This window comes from Meleagris gallopavo, chromosome 3, assembly GCF_000146605.3.
Source record: "Meleagris gallopavo isolate NT-WF06-2002-E0010 breed Aviagen turkey brand Nicholas breeding stock chromosome 3, Turkey_5.1, whole genome shotgun sequence".
Lineage (NCBI taxonomy): Eukaryota > Metazoa > Chordata > Aves > Galliformes > Phasianidae > Meleagris > Meleagris gallopavo.
In genome coordinates this window covers 2,660,224-2,687,951 of record NC_015013.2, presented here as the reverse complement: position 1 = coordinate 2,687,951, position 27,728 = coordinate 2,660,224, and the positions used below count along the sequence as shown (strand labels likewise).

The window sequence follows — 27,728 nt, the reverse complement described above, 5'->3', positions numbered from 1 at the left end:
TTATCTTTACAATACATGAAGATGCTATATTTACATAAAAAGTCTTTTCCATTTCCCATTGTTAACATTTCTATTCACCAAAGCCTGTATTTAACAAGTATGAGACTGTCAGTACAAAATATTGTGCCTATAGACTGAAAGAACATCTTACCTACACATAGTTGTCAGTAGTGTCTATAGTCATCTTTGTAACTTCTTGTTACTTACAAAACATGATTTATCTCAAAGTCAGGTAAGTATCTAAAACGTAAGGTATCTCTATCGTGCATGTTGATATAAATACTTACGGTAACCACTGAAAGATGAATTTCGCTATGAACAAATTTGTAGTCAAGTTGTTCCATACATGGATTTTCATATAAAGATAAGGAATTCAGCTACAGGTTTCACTTAGAATGTGTGTAATAGGTATCATAATGGTGTCCTCAAAGAAGCCAGCTTCAGATTCTCCTACTCCCTGTGCTGGGTGCTGGGGTAGTATTAGAGACTAAAAAGTGGGATAAAATTCTACTATGTTATCTTCTATAATAATCTGCTAATATCTTCTTTCTTCAAGACAAAATATTTTTCTCTGAAACATCTGCAAACTCAAATGTTTGAGGCATTCTTATAGCTGGACTGAAAAAGAAGTCAACGATAAATTACCCTGAGTGTGTTTTTGCACTACTTTTTCAAAGAGCAGACTCATGACTGGTTGTTGAGCCTATTCTACAACAAAACACACCTTGACATCTCAGGGCCACTCACTCCATCCAGGATCTCAGCACAGGTTGCAAAGAACAGATGGGCAAAATGCACAGGTAAAGCAGCATTATATTTATACTGCTCTCAATAGCATTCAACAGTGCTCTTTAACTACCTTCTGGAACTCACCAACCTAAGGGAATTCTGTCCTAGAAGGGTGCTTCAGCTTCAGTGCAGATAACAAAAAAAGCATAAATAGCATTCCTATTTCAAAACACAAGCAAAGCACAATCAGTGCTAATTATTGCTGTCTAGGTGGCAGTACACAGCTTATATGCATGTCACACCTGCGTGAGGAGAAAGAGTTGTTCAATGTCTCTCCTAGCATCTCCATGCCCTTGTATACCATAGTAAAGTTAAGATAAAATCCATCTTACATGTGCGACTTGGCTCTGTAAGTCTTTACTCAAAATTTTTAGCATCAGAATACAAAATACAGATGTAATGAATACATACCCACTCAGCAAACATTACTTCCTTGATATTAGACCTGATGGAAGAGAGACATTTCCTTTCAATGTTAACTTTTAAATTTTCTACCACAGTAGGAAGAAACAAACCCTTCAGAATGTATTTTTTTGTCCGGATGACCACAAGCAGGATGAATCCTCAGCTTGATCCTGAGAATGTATGCAGACATTTAGAGCATGGAAATATGAGAGGCACAGATACAAGTCCCTTTTGATCATAATTCAGAGATGAGTTCCGAGATTATTCTGAAATTTGGAAAATATTATTACAAGTTGCTCCAGTTAAAATTTGACTTTTCTGCTGAAAAGTGCTGTTAAATTGCAATATATACCCTATTCTAACAGCTGGCATCCACTAACTTTCACAACTGTACCTTTTAACAGACCAAACTTACCCATTATTCCTGTCCGATAGACACCATAGAGAGATAAACCAGTTGTGGCTGCATTCCATACGGTCCCAATGACAGCATACAAAAGGATGGAACCAAGATTTCCAAAGAATAACCTATTTGGCATAAAATATCCAGCATCCAGAACAATGGGAGGCAGCAGATAGAAAAAAAACACCTCCGGTGTAAGGGTAAAAGAGGCAATGTGATCTGCTGCCCATACAATGCCACCAAGGAAGACACCAAGAACAATCAGTAGAGCACTCTCTGGAACCACCCGAGTGACTTTGTGGGACAAGTGGAAAACTGCAATGAAAAAAAGGAAAACAGTGTATGAGAACTGGAAAGAAATTCACCAAAAGTTGCTAGCTGGTAATTTTGAAACAAATTTCTTGCTTTCCTTGCTGTTAGAACCCCCACAGCGTGCATGTAATCCATGGGACACAACCTGTGTCAGAACTCAAAACCCATCTTTTTGAAAAACAAAATAAAAACATTGATTTTCAGATTTTATCCGGAAGGAATATTTTATTCATATTTAACCTTGTATGAAACCAGTATTCCACATTTTTTTCTTTCTCAGACTACCTTCTCTTTGAAAGATCTGCCTAGGGAAAGAAGGCGTTCTTTGCAAAAGAGTTCAGTGCAAGAATGAAAAGAAATAGAAAAACGCTGGAAATATATTCCTTTGTGGTTTAATTCTATATCTAAAAATATGCATTTAAGATCCCAATATTTGTCATTAGAAGTAGTCAGTGCACTAGCAGATATGTTGAAGGATGGAAAGAGAAGTAAGCCAAAAGAATAATTAGTTTTAAGTCAACTCTTTTTTAAATTATGAAGAATGTTATATGAAAATGTAGCCTGCAACAGGAACAGAATGGAGCTGACAAAATGGGAGATCACTTTGGGGCCCTTACCTCAAGATATTCCTAACAAGAATTTCAGTCATAAAACATTCCAACTTTCTAAAAGCATAGCAGAAGAATCTTCCCTATGACTATGCAGAGGTCTTAGACCAGGTTAACTCACCCTCAAAGTCTCCCATTTAAGTATTTGCCCTGGTCAAACATTTACAAGTTACCTTTTGAAGTAATTTTAGGGCCCCATTTTTGAAATATCTGTCTTTCTCCTGGCTACATCTACACAGATAGCATTAGAAGCATAGCTCATCACTATAGTGGAAGCAGAAAAAGATCCTTGCAGTTGTATGACAACTGATCAGAAGAGAAAACATTGTGGGAAAAATGAGAGCAGCCTGCCTACATCAGCATTCCCACCACAATGAGCACAAATGTATGTTTTCCTAAGTGTCTGTAGACGAGATTTGAGAACTAAGCCATTTTAGAAGATATCTTGAGAATGGGATTAAAAAAACAGCAATCACACATAAAAGCAAACAGCACTCAGTGATGTTGGCTAACCTATGCTAGTTCACTTTATCATTTGGGTCTTGCAATCAATCGCTACATAATACTCCACAGAAACAAATTTTGTGGTTTTCACAGTTTTCCCTCTTAATAATAAAATCCCTTAAATTTTGTCTTAGTTTAAAAAAGAAAAAACAAAACAAAAACAAAAAAACAATATTCCATGTGTAAAAATTGTGGCTTTTAACTTTGTTAAAGTCTTTACTATTGGCTATTCTTTATTCCTTGAATTTCCAGTTAGTGAATTATCAACTAATTTATCACCTCATGGAGTAGGGATTATCTCCTCATCCCTGAAAATGAATGGTACTGAGCTAGCGTTACTATAGTCTGTTTATCCAACTCCTATTTTAATAGATGAACTGTAACTAAAAGAAGTTAAAACTTTAAAATAAAATGGTAAATACATTTCAAAACAAGATATTGAAAAAATACCAGACGTGTTTCAGCTAAAAATTCTTATTCCGTAGAGTTCTGACTTTTACCATCAAAAACTAGTTTCTCCCACTGAGTGCTGAAAACTCAACTAGATTTAGCTTATAACACTGTCACGTTCTCCTAGAAGCTGTTCCCATGAATTCAGCTACAGCGACACCCACATCACTCCGTGTTCCCTTTAACATTGATCAGCTGATGGTATGTACAATATTTGAATAGTAATATTTAGAATCATTAGCAGAATCAAGGTGTCTGTAAGCCTGGAAAAGCCTTCCTTTGTGAAAGGAAGATACCACAACTGATGCAACTAAATGAAATAACTTCAGACTAGTATGCAACTGGAATTTTGAGTTCATATTTTCACTTAAATTCTTTTTCAAGGTACATGCATAAATTATACTTAATAAAGATTGTGTAATGTAGTTATAGTATATATAGATTATATATATATAATATAGTTATAGTATATATTGATAAACATTAATTCAAATTCATTCCCTAATATTTTTTAAACATGCATTGTTAAGAGATTATGTCCCTAACATGCTCTGAGTGTGTTGATAGCCTTGGAGAGATCCAGAAATAGCCCTACAAAGTTGTGTACACAAGATAAAGTAAGTAGAAGAACTGGAAGTTTTAATTACATAGGTTGCTCCAAAAGTAATGCCTCTTATTTATTTCCATGGAAACTATAACAAGTTCAAAGAGCAGAATAATACTATTTGATAAAGCAAATTTTCAGCTACAAATCGGTATTTTTCAGCATAGTCATCATTGTTAGCCATGCATTTTTGCCATGGTAAACTAAAGCATGGCATGCTCACAAAAATCTGCATGACTATCTGGAGTATGGTATTTCTTTCACATCATTGTTGTCAATGCAGAAAAGTACCACCCACTGCCTCATTCTGCTTTCATCCATTATTTGTTCTCCACAAACATTCAGCAAGCATTCATATATGCCAGTGGTGCAATTATTTTCACATGGAAGAATTCAATTATGCACCTTCACTTCATATGAACTTCCATGTCAGATGCCAATTTGTCAGACTGACCCTCTACTGCCATCTGTCACACAGCAACAAAATATAACAGAATATTGGCAGTAAGGCTCAACCTCTACTGCCTTAAAACCAACATCTGTGTCTGAAATTATGAGCCAACATAATAAAATAGGAGGCATTATTTTCGGAGCAGACCCTCATACATTTGTATGCCTATCTTGAATAGATATTTCACCTGACTGAGAAGTAAAACATTATTCAGAAATTATGGACAAGGAATTTAGCATGAGCCTACTGTTGTGAAAGAAATCCCAAGCATCAGTAAGGACAGCAAGCAGTGCAGCGCATATAAATTACTCTGTGAGCGACCCAAAGGTAAAATTTAGACTGTTTTCACTGCTGTCAACTCCAAAAAGTAAGTGAATGCCTATTAATGAGGCAAGAGAAAGAGCAAAGAAATACTAATAAGCAGAATATTTAAAGAAATTTTTTGCCTTTCATTTGCCATTTCATGCTAAACCTGGCTTGACAGCGGATTAAACTGCACTGTGGATAAATTGAACTTAAATTCAAGCATCACTGAAGTAGAAGCTTCCTACAACGTTGAGAAACAATTGCACAGCATAAACTTCCTAGGAAAAAAAATACAACCAAAAAAAAAACAAAAAACAAAAAAAAACAACAAAAAAAACCCTGACACTTCTTCCTTTAAGATTCATGAAAAGGAACTGTAGCATTTGAAATATCTCACAAGGAAGACAAAACAAATTAACAGATTATTATTTGATAGCTGAGTCCAGTTTCTTTTGAATCCAGTAAAACAATAAACTTTAAGTAAGTTTCCCACACTTTAAGAATACAGTAATTTAGATTAAATCCTGCAGTGGAATTTACAACATTCAGTGAACAGTCTGCTAGTCTTGAAAGTGTCCTGAAACTGCTTTAAAGGAAGCTATTTGACAGATCAGCCTTTTTCTCATTCACTAAGTAAAACGACTGGTTTCTAAATAAAAAAGGAAAGTAAAGTAACAAGAATAAAAAATAAGAGTAAAAAACAAGATGTCACGTACAATTCATGTTCAAATCATTTAATTTTGTAGATCCACAAACAAAAAAAAATTGAAGTAGATTTTTCTTGATTTCTTTCCAAATTCTCTCTAACAGAATTTGTTATTTTTAATGAATTTTAGATATCAAGAGAAACACTTCAGTGACTGGATTCCAGAATTTTTGGCTTTGTTTCCAGCTGAAATGAATGTTTCATGACAGTTTCCTCCTTCTGAATATACAATGTTTTAAAATTAAAAAGCTGGAAATATCTGTTTAATATTCTGTTAAATTCCTGAATTTATACACCAACTCCAACACTTCCTTAAGAAACTGATGACATTTTCATTAACTTTATTAGTCTAAAGCCAAGAGCTTGTAAATATTGAGAAAAATTCTGATAGTGTTAGAGTCACTGCCAAACACAAAAGCTACAGCATGTAAACAATATGCAGTAGGTCATTCAAAAAAAATCAAGAGCTGTTTTATAATGATGCTATTAATTACCTGCTGAAATGTTTAGTTGTTCTTTTATTTGTTTGTTTGTTTGTTTTAATACATCTTCAAATAAAATCCAAGGAATCAAAAAATAATTTAAATTATTTTTTCAGCCTTTTGGCTTCCATAGTTTGCATGAGAGTGCAGAAATCAATTTGCAAACATTTCTTAGTTCCTTCTACCACTATTAACAGTTTGGTTTACATCAGCTGTATTTTTGCTAGTAGGTCAAGTACACACTGCTAATATGCTATTAGTGTGTTTTTCAGTTGTGAGTTTTTATTTTCATATACACAGATCAAATCATCATATGATATCAAGTCACAGGTGACTCTAATTTCAGATCCAAAACTTGATTCTCTCTAACTTCTGAGAAGCCTTGCCACTGACCAAAAGTAAAAGCAAAACACTGCAACTTTTGTACATTTGCTTTACAGATATGCTATCCATAGTATCTTCCTGCCAGCTCTCTTGCTTATGCAGCCTGCACAGAGGATCTAGGAATTTCAGTTATGATCATAAGAACTGGAAGAACTATTTGATCACATATCAAAACCGTCCATTATCACAACACCACACTTGATGATCCTCATTTCAGAGATTTTTGCTCCTGCTAAACCTCTGTGAAGGTACATCATCAGCCTTCACCTTTTTCTATAAGAATATTCATAGCAATTTTATACCCATTTGCCTGTGTGAAAATTATTTCAATTTTCTTAAACAGTTCTTTAACTGTGATTTTAAATCCTTAATTTCTTGTTATATAGCCACAAAGAAAAACGTATCTCTTTCTGTTGCTTGTCTTTTACTGTTACAGTAAGCTGTTTATTTTCAGTCTCCAGTTGAGCTCTCTCTGTCTATTTCAATCTGAGTTCAAAAGTCATCAGAAGTATAGACTGCATTCTGCATCAGTTACCACAGGAGCAACATGTCCAACACCATTAATAATTTCCAGTCACAGGTATAATCTATAGTTCAGCTACACCCTGGCTTCATTATCCCATTGGTGACTCACAGTCAACCTGTGTACAGTTTGTGTGCATTCATACATACACATGCCCCTCTCTTCTTGTTCACAACTTCACGTAGAAATTCTTGTTACTGTTCCCTGAGTGAAATTTCTCTTAGTATTTTTAGCTTTTTTTTCTTCATTTTCTCTTGTTCTTCAGATGGCATAATTATTTTAGTTCAATAATGACATCTACAGTACATGACGCTTATGGAAATTACATCGGAAACCTGCAGTAGGATACTTACTTTTTTGTGCAGTGGAAATTAAAACAAACAAACAAAAACCTGCATAAGACTTGTATAAAAAATGAATTTAAATTACATTACAAATAATCTCCTTACAGTTTCTTTTGTTACCTTGTCCTACCTTTGATTGCCTAGTAACAAATATATCCTAAATATCATGTATTTAGGTCTAAATCAAGAAAAAAATCTTTCATTGTGTTCTAAAAGGGTTCATTTCAAAGAAACTCAAAGCACTAAAAAGCACAAAGCACAAGGAACTGCTTTTCTCATCTGTCCAGGAAATGTCTGAGCAGACTCCACATGGCTGAAGCTGATCATTATAATTTGTATTTGCTTTTTTAAGCTTTATCTACATAGCACACTCAGTATTTATTTCCCGGTCATATGACCGATAGTATTTTTTATAGTTTTTCAGATTCTGTTCTGTGGATGTGTCAACAAATGTAGTCTCATGAATTGATTTAGTTGTTTTTGAATTGTTTATATACAGGAGATAGAAAACATTTAAAGAAATAGCTTTTACTAATTACTTAGTCAGAACTTAAATTATTGTATTAATGAATCAAATGCTTTTACCAAGTCTAGCAAAATTTGAAAGATTTACTGAAAAAAAACAAGAGATATTCTATCTATGAAGAAACCTGGACCAAATCTTTTATATTCATGTATCATGTAACAAGTATTATGAGTATTTTTGGTATAGGCCCTTGGATACTGTCTTAGAATCAAAGAATCAGAATGGCTTGTGTTGGAAGGGACCTCAAGATCCAACCCCCCCTGGCACAGGCAGGGAAGCCAGCTAGATCGAATCCTAGATTAGATTGTGCATGGTCCCATTCAACATAGCCTTAACCATCTTCAAGAATGGGGCATACACAACCTCTCTGGGCAGCCTGTTCCAGCACCTGACCACATGCTCAGTAAAAATCCCCTGACATCTGATCTAAATCTCCCTTCCTTAAGTTGAAAACCATTCTCCCTTGCCCTATCTGTATCAACCCTTGTAAAAAGTTTATTTCCCTCATGTTTATAAATTCCCTTTAAATATTGGAAGGCCACAGTGAGGTCTCCCCACATCCTTCTCTTTTCCAGGCTGAACAAGCTTAATACCTTCAGTCTATCTTCATAGGAGAGGTGTTCCACCCATTAGATGACCTTCATAACCCTCCATGGACCCTTCCCAAAAGCTCCATACCTTTATTTTGTTGGGTCCCCAGACTTGGACACAGTACTTCAGCTGGAGCTTTGCAAGGGTGGGATAGAGGGACCAATCATTTCCCTGTCTTAAATAAATTACTAGAACAGTAATATTAATAGTAGTCATTCTTGTTCTTGGACATATTTTTTGTAAGCAAGACACAAAGTCCTTCATATTTAACTTGTTTAGATAAACTGGTCTGAGCTTAGTTTTATCCAGCTCATGAAAGATTTCTTTATTTGTCACATATGAAACAATTACCATTTAAAAAGCGTACAGCATTTTAATGAGCTCATTAAATAGGAGATTTTGGGTCACTGTTCTCTGTAGGTGAACAATTAACAAAATACATTAGCAATTAAAAGTGCAACCAACATACAGGTCAAGGTTCCCAGCTGACAGGTCATAACATAACAAGATAGCCCCAAGTCAAATTCAAAGAAGTGTGTGAGTAAGCAACTATTATCTCTATAAGCAGTTAGAACATAATGAAGTTTAAGCAGTTGGGTACAGATTATCATAATTATGCCAAGTAGTTCTTTTTTGAAGGAACAGTCCCACTGCAGTGCAAGTGTGGTAGCACTTGGCCCTTACGGAACTGAACGACACTAAAAGATAAATGGGAACACTCAAAAATAATATTTCAAAATGAGAGCAGAGTGCACATTAGAAAAACCTTGAAGTGTAATAGAGGATATAAAACAGGGCAGCAAATTATCAGAAAAACCACTTCACTTCCTGTGCAAAGGTATAAGAATTAAGTTTTAAAGACAATCTTCTTGAACAAGATAATGCTCCTCACAGACTGAGGTCATTTTAGGTTTGCTATGACTTTTCTATGTAAGGATTCTTTTTCAGTACACAATATTCCATACTTAATATAAATATAAAGGAACATTGCTGTCTGTACAAAGCGAGGAAAAGAATCAGAAATAGTTGTGAGTAAAATCATCAAATTTTCCTGACCAGTAGGGTTGTTTTGACTCAAATCATTGCTTCAGATCAAAAATTCTGGCTGATTTTGTGTACAAATTTAAAAAGTATTTTGGGGCAAGAAACTTACCTTACTTAATATTAAAGGCATATTGAAATTCCTCCACCTTTAAAATTATTTTCACTGGCATATAGTGAATGCAATTTTTCTGGCTCTGATTTTAAAATACCAAATTATTTTCCAGCAATATGGGAAGAAGTAACTGAAATAAATTCCAGGAAATGTTGACTCATTTCATACAATGTATTTGAGAAAAATGTTTATTTATTATCTTTACTTTAACAAGATAAATGAATTAAAACAAGTCTCCATTTGAATATGTTTTGTCTTTTGCTCATACAGATAAAGAAGTTCAAAGAAGTGGATTACTAGTGATATATGGAAACAGTTATGGTATTAAGATAAATTACACAAAAAATTACCAAAGCCTGAGCGCACCACAGAATAAGTTATTTTCCTTGTTTCTGGTCCATTGTACAAGCAAAAAAAAAGAAGATAGAGAAGAGGAGAGGGACATGAGTGTTTCAGTAGACAATAGGTTGGCCATGAGCCAACAGTGTGTCCTGGTGGCCAGAAGGCTAGTTGTATCTTGGGGTGCATTATAAATTTTGTGGCCTGCAGGTTGAGGGAGGTGATCCTCCCCCTCTACTCTGCCCTGTGAGGCACGTTTAGAATACTGTGTCCAGTTCTGGGCTCCCCAGTTCAAAAAAGACAGGGATCCCCTAGAAGGAATCCAGTGGAGGACCACAAAGATGATAAAGGTCCTGGAGCATCTCCTGTATGAAGAAAAGCTGAGTAACCTGGGTCTATTCAGCCTGGGGAAAAGAAGGCTGAGGGGGGATCTGAATAATTCTTATAAATATCTAAAGAGAAGTAGGAGGCCAATGAGGCCAAGCTATTCTTGATGGTGTGCAGTGACAGGACAAAGAGCAATGGCCTGAAACTTGGACACAGGAAGTTCCGTACAAACATGCAGAAGAACTTCTTTGCGGTAAAGATGATGGAGCACAAGAACAGGTTGACCAGAGAGGTTGCGGAGTTTCCATCTGTGGAGATATTTAAGACCTGTCTGCATGCCTACCTGTGTGACCTATTGTAGGTACCTTCTTTATGAGGGGGATTGGACTTGATGGTCTCTTGAGGTCCTTCCAATCCCTCTAAATGCGTGATTCTGTGAAATAGTTTAATACTGGTGGTTGAAACTGAAAATTTACTTCTAGTGTAGGGGCTTCCTGTTCTTCTCCAGCACTTTCTGCAGGGGATGGCAAGGATTTCTTACTGGTTGCTGCCTATTAGGAGAGATAAAATTATAGCTTAAGATATAAGGGAAATAGCAATGAAGAGTGCTCCAAGTCATAGGGTAGGAAAACACTTTTTAGTAAATCTCAGTTTTTATAGATTAATTATTTTTGCTAACAAGCTTGAATCAGTTTTAAGAGAAAACACTCCCTATAGGTATAAGGTATTAAGAATGATAAATAAAATATTCCCAAAATATAAAAGAGAAAGTATTTTCCTAAGATTTTTACAGGGCCGTGGAAGTCCCTCAGTGAAGGATTTGGGATTTCAAAGCGTTGTGAGGAAAACAGAGAAAAAGTAAGTTTTCTATGAGGCTGTCAGTGAAAACATTTGTCACTCACCTATTTCTCCATATACAAATCCCTTTATGGAGCTCCACTTAATGATAGACTCCCTTGTCTAATATTAATAAGTCCTAATCAAAAAGAAGATGGTAAGGAATTGAGCAAGGAAGATGATATCTGTGAAAGATGTAAGTAAGAAATCTAATGTTACAATCCTTACACTTATTTGTTCATTGGAATGAAGAGTGCTCCAAGTCATAGGATAGGAAAACACTTTTTAGTAAATCTCAGTTTTTATAGATTGTTTTTGCTAACAAGCTTGAATCAGTTTTAAGAGAAAACACTCCCTATAGGTATTTCTGAAGTTTCTGAAAGCAACATTTTTACCAATCTATCCTGAGAGTTTCTGTCATAGGCAACAGAGAGCAGATGACAAGACATGCTTCCTTACTGGATGCATACCTACCTGCCCTTAAAAGAAGCATGCTGCCCAGAAATCCATGATTTATTTTTCTGGAGAGCAAAACTGAGATCTTTCTTTTCTCACAATTAGGTCTGAGATGCCATTATTGAATACACTTTAACATGGCGCCTTTTTTTTGTTTTGTTTTGTTTTGTTTTGTCCTTACAGTTTTTCTGATGAAGTAATATATTAACTCTCATATCTTTATTATCTCCTTTGAGAGCTGAAGAACACACTAGTAACAAGAAGAATACTAGACTAGATAGTGACCTCATACTGCATAACATGTTACATGGAAAGTAGCTTTGGTGTTTCAAAATAGGGTAGAAAGGTAATTGCATGACAATTGCTTCTTCAACTATGCATTTGCATTTTGTAGTGCATACAGAGACAATATAAGAAATCTTATCATTGCTAAGTATGCAAAAGGAATTTCCTGGTAAGATTAGCTTAATTTGTCACAGTGAAGAAAGTTAAAGAAGGGAAAAATACAACTGTCTAAAAGCTACATTTGTAATAATTCACATCTCAAATCTAGTTACTGCAAGTAGCTACGTGTTTCAAGAAGAAGGGAAGTTGGAAACAAAACTCAGACCTCTTCCTACCTAAAAAGCTCTGTTTAGCACTTCCATATGTACATAAATGCCAGGGTAGGTAAGAGAGGGAAAGAAAGAGAGAGAGGGAGAGAGAGAGAGAGAGAGAGAGAGGAAAGAAAGTTAAGGAAGAAAAATGATAAAGGAATGTCAAGCCAAATTTCAGCTGAATTTTCCACAAATATATGGGTTCTGCACTTTCTAGGCACACTAGCATCTAAGTAATTGTATGATACATGGGATATATTTTACCATTTTCTTTTCAGTCCTGGTACACCTCCTGTAGCTGTCTCTGTTTGAAAAGGATAATTGGCTCAGATGACTTCCAGAGGTCCTTTTCAACCTCAGACATTCTGTAATTAATGTTTAGTTTGTGAACAACTAAATCAGTTTCATAATTTTTACATGTCCTTTAGTCATATTCATTACTGATATGCATTTCCCAGAGTATCGGGGGAGTTATCAGGTTTCTTTCAGTCACAGATGCAGATAATGTGTTTTAGGGATTCTAGTACAAGCGCTGCTATAGTGACTATTGGTTGTATTATTACATCACTGGACAATAAACAAAAAAAAAATTATCATATGGGCAATGGGTATACAGATCAGATAATACTGATTCTACTACACGAGGCAGTAAGAGGAAAATAGAGCTACAGAACATTCATTCTTAATTTGGATAGGTCTTTCCTAGCCTAAGATCTTCAGAACACATACATAAGTTGAGTTCCCATCTACACAGGCAGATTTATCTTCGAGCCGTTTTAGTTTTTCCTTCTGAATCACAATAAGCAGCTTTTTACATCCTTATACTTTCAGACAGCAGTGGCATTTCTCAAGTGAACATGCTTTGGAAACTTCACTTTTAATAACATAAACTATGCTGTATTCCTTTGGAAAATCTGAATAATTAAGATACTTTATTGAGTGCTTCAGAGCAAAAAGCTTTAGCATTTCAGTTAGTCTTTTTCTTCTTTTACTCTTCACAGCTATTCAAGACATAAAAATGAGATATTCTACTGTTACTGAAATGGTAAAGAATATAAGGCTGCAAATAAGAGCAATGTATCATAATAGAATCATGGAATCATAGAATCTTGTTGGAAAATGCCCTAGGATCATCTTGTCCAACTGTTAACACATCATCACCATTGCCCACTAAACCATGCCCCCAAGTGCCACATCTATCCTTTTCATGAAAACCTCTAGGGATGATGACTCTACCACTTGCCTGCACAGACTGCCTCAAAGCCTTGCCGTTATTTCTGAGAAGAAATTTTCCAAATATATGCAATATGCAACCTGAACATTCCTTCATGTAAGACCATTACCTTTTGTCCTATTGCAAGTTACCTGGGAGAAGAGCCAAACACCGCTTCACAACAACTTCCTTTCAGGTAGCTGTAGAGAGCAAGAAGGTCTCCTCTGAGCCTCCTCTTCTCCAGACTAAACCACCCCAGTTCCATTACCTGCTCCTCATAAGACTTGTGCATCAGACCCTTCACCAACTTCATTGCCCTTATGCTCCAGCACCTCAGTGACTTCCCTGTAGTGACAGGTCCAAAACTGAACAAAGTACTCTTGGTGTAGCCTCACCAGTACCAAAAACAGAGACAACAAACCTCCAAGTCCTGCAGGCTACACAATTTCGGATAGCCAGGACACCATCATGTACTGATGAATTGCCGCTCTCCCTTACTAATTATAAATGTAACAGCTCTTTTTTAGATCCATATTCAAAGTGTAATAACCTTATCCTAACACTTGGTAATGTCTGGTTGTTGATTAAATTAGCATGGGTGAGGGGTAGGTGGAAGTGAATTACAAGGGCTCTATTGATGACTAATTTCAGCGCCGTAATTATCACAATGTAGAGAAAAGAAAGTGTAGTTTCTGGTCGTGGTTATTATTTCTAATGAAAGTCTTGGAAAAATGAAGAGCTTATATTTCTAAATATTATCCAGATAAAAAAGAGTAATAAAAAAAACCCCTTCTTTTCATGGATACTTCTACTTCATTAGACATATACATTTTCATAATTGCAGGGCATGAGTATCAGAATCTGTTATGGATAGAAGACAGCCACTCAAACAACTGGTTTGAGTGATCTACAATCTGCCTCGTTTTACAACATATATTTTGTTCTTTTTGAGTGGAATTATAAGAGTTTGCTGCATGATACATTATGGAAAACAGAAGCAGAAAAAATAATGTATTAAAATAGGAAAATAAAGTTTCTGCCACTGTGGATAGCTAAACCATACTTTTAAAAAACCTGTTATGTGTAATGACACAATGCAGCAACTGGCAGATATATAATTCCCCTTTTAAATGTCCAGAAAAAATAAGGGTTTATAGGACTGTTGGGAAAGGATAAGATAGTGGCTCGCCAAATTGAAGGAATACTTAGTATAGCACTGAGGAGAACAAAGTGATGCTTACTATTTACCTCACCTATAAAATGCCTTACTAGTGGGGAAAAAATCAGCCTTGCTATGCATGTTCATTTTACACCTCTAACATGCTGTATCCTCTAAGATACACCAGTCCAGAAGAGAATATGTAGAGCTACTGAATAAATCCCCCTGAAGACAGATTTAACAAGACAAGAATCTGTTTTCTTGAAGCCTTATAGAGCAAATTCTAAAATAATTTTAAATAATTCATTGATGGCAAGAGATTATAAATAATGGACATATTTATAGAATCTGTCAGTCAATACCTTATGAAGAAATTCTTTCAGTGAATGGAAAAGTAAAATTAACAGAAAATCTTTTAGACTTTAGCAAATATTTATCTTCTTTATGATAACAAAATAAATTTAAAAAGATATGAATTAATATGTAAACTTGTTATACATTCAATATAAAGCTGTTTGAATCTTCTGTGACATGTATCTTCATATAATAATTCATCTTGTAAGAAGCTATCTAAGACATGTTGTAGAAGCCACATAATCAAATAATTGCTGAATGGTTAAGATTGGAAGAGATCTCTTGATGTCATCTGGTCCAACCCCCTGCTCAAGCACAGATACCTGCCCAGAACTATGTCAGACAACTTTTGAACATCTGTCTCCAAGGATGAAAACTCCACACTTCTTTGGGCAACCTCTGCCAGTACTCTATCACGCACACAGTAAAGAAGCGTCTCCTGATATCGATATTAAAAGGAGTCTCTTCTTTTCCAGGTTGTGTCCATTTTGTCCTGAAATGATCTGGGCTCCATCCTCATTGCATCCTCACTTCTAGGATCCATAAACATTGATAAATATTGATAAATATCCCCCCTGAGCCTTGTCTTCTCTAGACTGAACAGTGTCAATATTCTCAGCCTTTCCTTATACAATAGGTGCTTCAGTCCCTTGATCATATTTTTGATTCTCATCTGTGCTGGACTCTCTCTAGTAACTCCATCTCTTTTGTTCTGGGAACCTAAAACCTGGACACATTACTTCTGGAGTGGCCCCACTGGTGCTGAGGGGAAGGATCACCTCCTTCAACCTGCTGGCAATACTTTGCATAAAGAGGCCAAGAATACTGTAAGTCTTCTTACTGGAAAAGTGCACATTCCTGACTGATGTTCAACTTGCTATCTACCAGGAATTCCAGGTTCTTTTCTGTGAAGCTTCTTCACAGCTGGGTCAGTCCCACAATGTACTGGTGCCTGGGGTTGTTAGCAATTCTCCCTGGTGCAATGTCATGGTTTTATGATTTTTGGTTACCAGTATTCCACATCATAACATCATGTAGTGCACTGGGAGTTAATGTTCCAGTTCCAGGTACCTGTCCCAGAAGAGAAGAACTACACATCCCAGAGGACTCTGCATTCAGAGAGGAGGTAAAATCCCTGGCAAAGTCACAGGACCTTGTTCTCTTCCCTTCTGCTCACCAACTGCATGTCTTGCCTCAGCATTAGAGTAAGGCCTTCAGTTTTTGAACACTCTCTCATTTTATTTGATTAATTAGCTCCAATTCTAATTAAATTGTATTACACTGTGTTATAGTGTGTTATCTTGCATTCCATTATCTTATTTAGTAAATTAATTTATTTCTCCTCAGATCGTTGCTGCTGCTCTGTTTTAGGCCCATCTCTCCATCCTTTTCCCTTGTCCCTTTCTGGGGTGTAGATCCACAGGTCCCTCCACCCTGCTAGTCACAGAACTGGGCCAAATCAGCCCATAAACCATCAACAATATGGTTCTTGTTAGTTCATTTCTTCAGGCTGTCAACACCCCTACAGATGGCAGCACAACTTCCTCCCTCCTCTATCCACAATTGAATTATATCATTTTTTATTCAACATACATAATAAAACTCCCATTTGCAGCTTCCATCCTGCTCCTTTTCCCACCATACATCCTATCCTATTTCTTTCTGCAATAGACCAATGCACTGATCAGTACAAACTTTTTTTTTTTAAATGCAGACCATATTACTCAGCTTTTTACACTAAAAAGATTAAGTATAACTTAAATCTATTTTTTGTCTATAAATACATATATCATTGCTTTTCCACATGACATTTACAGTAGCGTTATAGAAATACATCAAAGTAAACAAAACATTTAGGCAATATTTCTACTTAGAAAATGAAAGCACTAACTTCTGCTCATGATCATCCATGAGAAATAATCTGAACAGATAACTAAATAAAAAAAGACAATTGACATGCACTCCAAATAATGTACCTTGATAAAACTTACAGTTCAACTGCAGAAATGTGCTCATTGCCAGAGTTAGTGCTTGCACAGCTAATTGTGCAGTGAAAAAAACTTAGGAATGGAACATCATACAAGGAGTTAATTAATCACTGTGGACATAACTGACATAGAGACAGAAATTTCCTGTTCCTTTCTGTATAGAAAGGATGCACTGTATTTACAGAATATCCACCCACATAACTCTGCACTAGTTTTGATTTTTGTTTTGTTGTTGTTGTTTCATGGAGGGAACAATGAGAGTCTCTTCTTGGGAAAATCCTGTTAGAAATTGGGAAACTGAGATACAATGACATAGTATCAGTTCCGCAAGTTTAAAAAAAAAAATAAATGATATCAACATTGTGCAGGGAACCACAGAAGTGTGCAGTTATGCATGCAGTTGTAGGTGGATGAGAAAATCTATCATCCTGTTCTGCAGGAAATAAGGAATCATTACATCCATCACCTCTAAGTTTATATAGGCTGCTGCTGAATCAGGCGGCTATTACCAGTTAATATAACATGTCAAATAATATTATTTTCTGGAATATCAGTTCATCCTGGAGAGTGATTTAAGTTCTCTGAAATAACAGATTAAAATGTTATATCAGTTAAGAGAAGGCAGAGGAGAGAGTGACACAGCTCACACAAACCAGTGAAAGAAAATTGAAGCCATTCTAATGAGCAAGCATCCAGGTTAGAGGACAGTTAAACTTTATGCTGACATCTCACCATTCCTTCCTTTGAGTCATAACAGCATAGCCATCATGAATTGTATGGCCACCATATATTGTCCTCTCTTCTAGAGAGTCTCTAGGCTATGCATAAGAACAGAGCAAAAGAACTACTATTCAGACTGGTTAAGTAAAGTTGCATATGCCTAAAATGTCAAGGCTTGAAGATCTACATCCACATATCAACCAACGCTACTATCCCACAGGAATATGACGATTTTAGTAACTCCATACTGGAACAATACTTAGTTGTTAGATGTGTTGTACAATCACATAACAACTGTACCTCCAATATAATTGTTAGTACATTACCCTAGAGTTATTCTATGTTATGTCACCTCTCATTTCTGAATACCACTATAACACTAAAACAATACAAAAATATTCAAGGAGTCAGAATATTTTAACTATGAAAAAATAGTTAATTTAGAATCAGTTTTGTGTTTGGACAAGTCCCCCAATTTGCTTGCACTTGGGAGATTTCCACTAAAAATCTTACTGGCTCAAAACCACAGGTTTCTGAATATTTAATATTTTCCTTCAAGCTCCAATTTTGGAAGCAAACTGACCAATAAAACTTCTACTTTTCATTTTTTAAAACTGGAAATTTTTGAAGAGAGAATCATAACCAAATTCTTTTGAAAAGCAGTACAAAATCTGGTTGGAGATATTCTTTCTTGAAGTTTGACTACAGTCATTAGAGGTTGACAAAAGGCCTAGTTTGCTCGGGTTGTTTTTTTTTTTTTGTCTTTCAATAGATAAAGCTGAAGAACTCGCATAGCACATATTAATGAACCCAGAATTATTTCTTCTTGGAAATCCTTGGAAGAAGAAACTTCTATTTTCAGAAGAAAACTCCTGGAACCACCTGCTTAAAAACCCACTTTCCCATGTGACTTTCAGAACACCTTTCCATTTTCTTTTTCTTCCACAATGAAACATTAAATATTCGTGCTTTAATTAAAAGTGTTTCCACTTGAGGTCTTGCATTCCATCTCGACTCTTCCTTGTCAGCCTGTAGGTAGTTTCAGTATTTATGACTTCACAGTGCTTTACATAGCAGCCAACTGGGTATCAAGTCACTCTTTTCATACTCAGTAAGCTATTTTATAAGAGAAATCAAATTATTACAACAAGGCCAATCAGCCATGCTCTGCAGTTTACACAGACTTTTAACAGTCAGTAAACTTAAATGTGTGTCACTTCTTAACTAGGTAAAGAATAATTAGAGTCCTTAGTATTTTGAGATATGAATTTAACTAGACTACTGCAGAGAGATGAGAAAAATTACAGGCAGTCTGCTGAAAGTGTAAAAAGAATATTCAGAAAACAAATAGACAAGAAATAAGGAGTGTTTTAGATACATTTTGTCCTGGAATAGAAAGAGCCAAACAGAAGGTACAGAATAACTCAGTTATCAATTACTCCATTACTTCAGAGTACTTAAAATAGAGTAATTAAAATAGGAGGAAAAGAAGTGTTGTATTTGAATTCAAAACAAAAAGGAAACTGGTTGTGAAACTTATTAACTTCTGATAGACTTCTGGTGGTATAACTCAAAACAACTGGAAATCCACCTTTTTACTGCCACATCAAATAAACAAACCACAAATTATAAATCATAAATCAGCTTTCTTATTAAGGATCTCTAGTAAACAAAAATTTCACAAAAACCAAGTAGACCTCAGAAAAACTTTCACTTGAAGAACTTTTATATATCTAAAAGGGTTTGTTGCTTGCACTCAATTACTTGCCTGCCAGTGATCTGCTGCTGTGTTACCTAATGACAGATTTACAGTCACTTTGGGGTTTGGTAGGCTAAGTACTAAGTGACTTCAGCTCTAAAGACAGTAAATCAATGTTTTCGACAAACCTGACTGCAGTATTAAAAGGATTCCATTGTTCTGCAGAGAATGCAGAGTAGTTTGCATGCAGGTGCTTGAAAATAATTGATGGCAAAGATCCTTTCTTTGGTATGCATGCCTGAACTGTATTCAGTTCAGGATCATTCTTTACATGAGACTTTTTCTTATGTAGTTCATACAAGTTGTCACTGCACATTTCCTATTCGTCGGGGGATGTAATCTGAATCTTCTCAAATTATACTGTCCTGATATCTTCTTCCTTACTCTAAATAATTCAGACTTGAGACTCACAAGACTTGGAGAGCGAAGGGGGGAGGAGAGGAGGGATGTATGTTTCAGGTAGGCAGAAAAAACAGGAAAAGGATGAATAAGATACAAGAGCAGAACAGAAACAAAATGTGTAGATAGATATCCATTTATAAATCATAAATTTAATAAAGAAATGGTGCATACAATTGTTCCTAGGACTTGAAATTCTAAAGGATTCTATGATGAAAATGTTATTTTCAGCTACCTAAAATGATGTCTCAAAAGATGCTATGCCTTAGACAGCAGTGATTTTACACTGCTTAACATTTCTTACTAAAAGCTATTCTAAACAGAACTGGACAAGAGAAAGCAGACTATCTGCTTAAAATGAAGGCACCTCTGTTATGTAACACTTTTGCCAGAATAAATTTACAGCATTTTTGTGTAGTTGCTTTGCTACTTTAAGGCAGCTAATGAAAAGATATATCCAGGAAGGAAATGTATACACTTCCTTTATAAGGATGCCAACCTATTCCAGTTTCCTCTGAGATCACAATAAAGCAAGAAATTTAGTACAAATATATATTTTTACTTGTTATCTTTATTAGTACACAGGGGAAGGCAGTCTAGTCTTTCTAGTCACAGTGCAAAATCATTTCTCATCGCTTGCTAATGAAAACAGCTTTTAAAGAACTTTGTAATTATGACAAAATTTGTGCTTTGCAGAGTCTGGAAATATCTTCACCATCTGATTCTTTCACTCCTTTTACAGTTAAATACTTACAATAAAGTTCTGCTAAGCAATCTTCAACATTTCTTCTTAAAGATAGTATTTACTAGAGATAGACACAGAGGATTGCCAACAGAAGACTTACTCTCACATTTTTACTGTTATTAAAACAATACCCTGAATCAGTTTCTCTCAGTAGCTGACACTTTTTACTACTCCTGAAATGTGAGGAGAAATTTGGAGGCAAATGAGATTTTGTTTGCTTTGGAGGGAAGGATACTGATTTCTTTAAAGGAATAAAATTTTCCTTAAAGAGTCAAAATTAGGTGGGTTGTTACATATGCATTTCACTGTTTCTTTCCTAGCCCATCCCAACATGCTTAACATTCTCCACAGGAATGCTGGTGTTAACAACATACTCTTTTCTCAGATAAGTGAGACAATAAGAAGGGTCCTAGGCATGAAGAAACTGAAGTCATTTCTGAGCATCTCAGATCATGGAATCTAAATATTTTAAAGTCTAGAGAAATAAAGGAAAACTAAAACATATTGAAAATAACCTTTTTTCACTGACTTTTTGTTTTATTTTTTCAATGAATCCCTATATTCCAGATCAATACATTGTTTACTTACATGTGTAATAATTACATCCTGACTTTAGGGTAGTTTGCTGACTGGATTTCAGTAAAATAAACTAAACTGATTGTAACAGCACTACTGATACATAGTGGGAACCCTTTTCTCTGTGAGCTTAAAAACATAGTGCACTTCACAGCTCATTTTATCTTGGGTTCTTTAGAACTGATGGACTCAAACAAGACTGTGTAACAGCATTTGAGGGCTTTGTGACATTCTTAGACTTAGAATAAACTATACTGACAAAAACAGTTGGCAAAGGTTTGACTTGCAGATCATCCAAAGAGTATGTACCCTTCTTCCTCATTCCTTTTCACAGCCACATGCTCTCCTGCCATTTCTTACACTTCCTTATCTGATCCACACTGAGCAAATTCAGGAGGCTAAATGGGTAGAAAAATTAAATCTAAAATATAAAGTGTGGGTAGGATGTGAGAGACAGCCACACCAGGACATAAGCAACCCAGGAGGTTCCCAGAGTGCTTTGAATGGTAACTTCCTTCTCCAAGTGACAGAAAATTCAATGAGAGGTGTGCATCCTTGTCTACAGTGACTATGAGATAGTGGAGTTCAGGATACCTAGGGGAAAGAGGGGGGTGAGAAACAAATTCACAAATCGAGGAGAGCACAAATAGAACTGTTAAAGGATTTGCTTGTAAGAGTCTCATGGGATGTTCTGGAGAGAAGACAGATTGAAGAAATATGGTTAATATCCAAGGATCTCCTCTAAACTCAAAAGAGAGTCATCCCAGCAAAGAAAAAGTCAGGCACAAATGTCAGGAGGCCTGTATGAATCAACAAAACCAAAGCTGAACAGAAATAGGGACAGGTAACTTGTGAGACACACACATGTCCAAGAATGCAGTTATGAAGTTAGGAAAACTGAAGCCCAGATGGAATCGAATCTGGCCACAGATGTTAAAGGCAACAAGAAGGGCTTCTGTAAATATACCAGTGACAAAAAGAAGACTAGGGAAAGCATGGGCTCACTGAATAAGGTGGGGGTTGTGGTTACACAGGACAGAGAAAAAGCTGACGTGCTGAATGCCTTCTTTGGCTCAGTTTTTACTCGCAAGACCGGCCTTCAGGAATCCCAGGTTCCAAAGATCTGAGAGATAATATGGAGCAAAGAAGATAAACTGTTGGTGGAAGAGGATCACATCAGAGAGTACTTAAGCAAACTGAACATACCCAAAGCCATGCATGCTGATAGGATTCATCCAAGAGTACTGAAGAAGTTGGCAGATGTCACTGTAAGGCCACTTTATCTCTCAGAAGGGTACTGCTATTTGTGCAGACATGGGACAAAGTGAAGAAGAAAAATGGATATGGCATTTTAACAGTAACAATGAGCTTAAACTGGCCTTTCTGAGATAATTTACCTTGTGCAGTAATGATTAGACCTGTAAATAGTAAAGTCAGTAGTCTAGGTAGAAGAAATAAGGCAGTAAACGTTACTCAGAATTCAGTAACAAGCCTCATTGTCACTGGCTACATTGCCACTATAAAAACAAACAAACCAACACAAAAATGTGCTTTGTAGTTTTTTAGTGCAAAGCAATTAACTGTTGTCTGGGAAAATGTTGTGGTGGACAAAAAGATGTAAAACACAAATAGAAGTCTTACAAGTTACCCAACCATTAATGAAAACATAAAAACTTTCTCTGCATCCTGGGATTTTGAACAAGTGCGGCACACATACAGCAGCACACAGGTAAAAAACATAATACTTTTTTTTTTTTTTAATTTACAATAGCTATGGAAAAAAAAAAAACAACTTGTATACAATATTCTTAGATGAAACTTGAATATTGTGTTCAATTCTGGGCTCCACAAGTTCAAGAAAGACAGAGATCTTCTAAAGAGAGTCCAGCAGTAGGTCACAAAGATGATGGCAGGCCTGGAGCATCTCACATACGATGAAAGGCTGGGAGACCTGGGTCTCTTCAACCTGGAGAAGGCTGAGAGGGATCTCATCATTGTTTATAAATATCTAAAGCACAGGAGTCAAGTTGATAGGGACAGGTTCTTTTCAGTGGCATGCAGCAATGGAACAAGGGGCAATGGGCACAAACTGGAACACAGGAAGTTCTATACAAACACAAAGAAGAACTCCTTTGCTGTGAAAATGACAAAGCACTGGAACAAGCTGCCCAGAGAAGTTGTGGAGTCTCCTTCTCTGGAAATATTTAAGACCTGTTTGGACACTTCTCTATGCAACTTGCTGTAGGGAACCTACTATTTCACAGGAGTTGTACTTGATGATCTCTAGAGGTTCCTTCCACACCCTACAATTCTGTGATTGTGTGATTCTTTGATTTTATCTCCTGAGCTTGTTATTCCTTTTCTTCTGCCTACTTCCAGAGTTCTTTTTCTCCCACCTATGTCTGACATTTTCTACAACAGACTTTGCTTCCACTGCTTGTATCTTCTATCTTTATGTTTATTAAATGATTGTTTTCAAGTTGTGATCCATTAAAGGCATACAAAGAAATAGGAGAGTGCAAGGCAAAGTGAACATAGAAAGTTACCTAGTATGTAACTATAAATAATGAGCATGTATGTATGTGTTTATAATTTTGTTCTGGTTTTGTTCTGTTTTGTTTTGCTTTTTTTTTTTAATTGATATTACTTGTGCAGTTTGGACAACTGAGATACCAGAAAGCGGACACATAGTAGAAGAAGTCTACCAGGAGGGTTCTCAGATGTACCTGATGTACTTTCTTCACAGAGATAAGATGTTTTTAAGGTCTTAGCTTTACACATGTGAGTAGTTTATTAGTCTTATCCCATAAGGATACTCTTGTGTAGTGATAAGAAAGCCTATCAAAAGAGGAAATAAAGATAATTAGTCTAGATGGAACACTGTGAACCTTAGAATAAGGAGCCGGAAGACTTCAAATGGAGAGGGTCATATCAAATCAATTATGACATGTGAAACAGTACTGAGATGCATCAGATGTTTTATATTAGACACAGATTAAGCATCTTATAGTTCACGAAAGCCAACTGTCTGAAGACTTATTCCACAGTTTTGTGCCAATACTTAGATTTGTCAAGATATATAATTATTCCTCACATGAAATAAATTTAAATTTAAAAAATTAAAAACAATAATAAAAAAGCATCTTCTTTTGAATATAGTTCAGAACACTAGAGAGTTATTTGTATGTTAGAAATACTTAACGACATTTTATATAGTACAGCTTCTAATGCAGAACACTTTGCCAGCACGAAATTAAATTCTGAATGTATGAAACAGGAATAACAAGTCCCAGAAGAGCTACAAGTGTCTTTTATTAATTACACTCTACCTGAAACCTTATAATATCACAATCAGAATCATTTTTGTTGGGGAAAAGAACAAGCTAACTATCAAATAACAAAAAGTAAAGCTTACTGTAATGCAAAAGAAAGCATTATCATATATCTTTCACCCCTAGCTTGCAGTTCCCAGAAGACCTTTTGCTAACCCAATTGCCAGTCAACACTCTACCATTTCCATAGTCACAGGGAGGTGATCTTGTGTGATTCACTCTGCCCACCTCCCTAAAAAATCCAGAACAAAATCATCATTTTGATTGTACTGTGTTTGCTCTCCTTCAAGTAATACTCAGGGTCAGATGTTCTTTATTTTCTTCCCCACTCTTTTCTGTCATCTTTTTGAATTTAGAGATCTTGGTCCTGCACAGCATTTTTGCCCTTCAAAATCTTCTGATTTCTGGATTTCTGTCCTACTTTCCAAAATTCTTGACATGCACAGGCAGGTAAAAGGATGACAGTTTTTCATTTCCCTTTCCCATTGATTTACATGAACATTTTCATGCTTTCTGCATCAATCAACAGTTGGGCAGTGAATGTACCTTTCTGATCAGCTATATGTTATTTGTGGCTGGTGGGGAAAACAGGAGCATTCATTCCTCTGCAGAGGAATACAGCAGCTGTCCATTGCTTCTTGAGAGACAACATATAGGGCAGTACAGGACTGCAATCATAAATGTGAGAGAAGTCTGAAGTTTGAGAGCTTGGGAAAATGATGGAATTGATGATAGACACTCTCTTCTTACTAGTAAGTGATGTGCTCTGCGCAGCTATGAAATAAGTGCAAATAATTTTAAAATAGAACCAGTGGTATTCATCTTCCAAATGCCAAGAATCAAATATTTGTAGATGTACTACATGGTTCACGGTAAAATGTCTCATCTTAATTCAAGACAATCTTATTCCAAGCCTTGGCATTTTAAGTATAGCATAATCTAAGTCTTGTTAGCTGCACAGAGTTTCCCCTACACCACAGATCTATCAAGCACTAATATTATTTTGAATAACACAGGTACATATAGAAAGCATCAAAGTCTTAATAACAGAGAGTTAATACTTACTAAGAAAAGAATGGTTCAGACAAGCAGTCTATTTATTTAGATTAGTTAGCACAAATTTACAGAGGCTCAACACTGTCACTGCTTTTTTCACCATATCTGGTTTCTCCAGTTTTCTACTCTATGTAACCCATCACTACATATCAATTAAATCAAAACTGCATTTTTATGTAATCTAGATAATGTAGCTACCATTTGAAATACTTGTAGTTCAACACTGATTCGGTTGACAATATTTAGCTTATGGTTATATCAGCAAGCATCTAAACGATGCCCATAGTGCTGAAAAACACTTAACAATATAACATTTGCATAACTTGTCTCCTCCCTTTTAGAAAAGTATTATTTCGATTTATTTGAATGTGGAGGCAATACTTTCCACCCATCCTTAGTGCATTTAGCTTATGTGCAACTGTATGCATGAGCTGTCTGTTTATATCTTTCATTTCGTGCAACGTGCAAAATCCATGGTGTATGATATTGATATCCCGTATCAGTATTATCAGTACAAGTACAGAATATTAGCATGATTTTCAGCTGGTCGTGCAGTCGAATTGCTACAAATTTTAGAAATCACTTACTGAAAATTGAAAATGACTTTGATAACATCAGCCAAACTGACAGTGGTCTCATTTTAGATCCAAAAGGTAAAAGTATCCAGTGGAATGGCATCAAACTGATTCAGGTAAAGTTCATACTGGACAGTAGAAAGCGGTTATTCAGAAGAAACTGATTGGGCACTGGAACAGGCTACCCGGAGATGTGGTTATGACACCAAGCCTGCTGAAGTTCAAGAAATGTTTGCACAATGCTCTCAGATGTAGGGTTTAAATTTTAGATAGTCCAGTGTGGAGCCAAGAGTTGGGCTTGATAATCCTTGTGGATTGTTTTCAATACCAGATATTCCATGATTCTATGATTCTAATAGAAGATAATAGCATCATGGAAATAAAATGCATTCTAAATAAGCAGCCACTTTTCTAGTTCAGCAAACAGTATTATTAATTTAAGATTGCTTTTGGAGATGTCACAAGGTTCAGAAAACAAAAACTGGAGTATTCATATGTATTTACACATACTGCATTCAACTTAGACTAAGTCACTGGTTTTCATTAGTTCTATTTTGAAGAAAATTCTGTGCGCTCTAAAGTTTGTAATTTTTCAGCTGCAACAAATGATCTGAAAATGTTACCTTTCTCTGTATATTTTACAGAGAAATTTTTCTTATTTTTTCTTAATTTTTCTTATTTTCTTTCACTAATACAACAATGCTTTGTAAAGCAGAGATTGCTAAGTTCATAAGCTGGTTTATTGTGTTTATTTGTAATGGTGGTAGCTAATAAATCTACCAATTATATCTCGAAGAACAGCATATTGTCAGTTGGGATGGACTCTCGATAAGCAGTAAGGCTTAATCTTTGTTTCATGTCTGTAAAAAGTCTTTTCCTGAGAACAACTGTAATGAAAAGCTTGAAGGAATGCAACCATGTGTAAGGAGTCAGATACAAAAGCCAGAGTCCTAGGTGTTGAAAATGAACTACTTAACTCCCTCGGGCAGGTGAAAATCACACTGCTAAGCGCTATGTAAGGCAGTATTTTGAAATCAGGACAGAGTACAGTAAAACCCCTGAAAACGGGTCAGTGGACTTCTGATAAGCTCTCTTCATTTATGTTGGATGTGATAAGGGAAAAAGAGGAAGGGGAAGGAAGAGGACATATTAATATATAACTCGGGACTCACCAATTTTGGCCAAGCTGGCCACAAGTATCCAGAGTGTAATGACATAAGGGTCCTTTACGTGATCCCATCGGAAAGAGACGATCGCAAAGCTCTGAGGATGGCTGTTATTTGTAGGGCTTCCCGAGCTTCTCTCTCCTAGCGCTGCCGGGAGATCCATCAGTCCCAGGAGGAACCCCATTCTAGAGACCTCTCGAAGCTACAGAACAAAATCTTGCTTCCCCTTCCCGGAGAAATCCCTCCTCTTCGGAGGTCCTTGGGGGCGAGGTCCTCGTCTCCTCGCACAGACCCTATCGTAGAGACTGTGCAACTGTGTGCAGCGGTGCGTTCTGCAGGCAGCGCAGCGGGTCCGTCCCGCCACCTTCGGAACGCCTGCACGGCCGGCCCAGGTGCTTCTTTGCAGGAAAGTGTCAGGGACTCTGGACATAGGCAGATGCTGCGAGTGGGTTCCTGCTGCTTTCCCGCACCTGCCTTTATCAAGCCGTTCCAGATCGGTCGGAGGCGGAGCTTTTCTGGCTCTGTGAAGCCAGCGGTGCTGCCCCTTAACTGAGCACCTTTCGGGATCAGCAGAGTTCCGCTCCGCC

General features: G+C 36.3%; 1 protein-coding gene across 1 annotated transcript in view; it reads right to left on the bottom strand.

Moving 5' to 3' along the window:
- Positions 1-27,700, bottom strand: part of SLC9A3 (solute carrier family 9 member A3) — a 55,982-nt gene extending 28,282 nt beyond the window's left edge. The window contains 2 exon segments of the mRNA XM_010708264.3: positions 1,610-1,912; positions 27,148-27,700. Of these exon segments, the coding sequence (XP_010706566.1) occupies positions 1,610-1,912; positions 27,148-27,325 (481 nt within the window). The 5' untranslated portion in view covers positions 27,326-27,700.
- Positions 27,701-27,728: the final 28 nt, after the last annotated feature.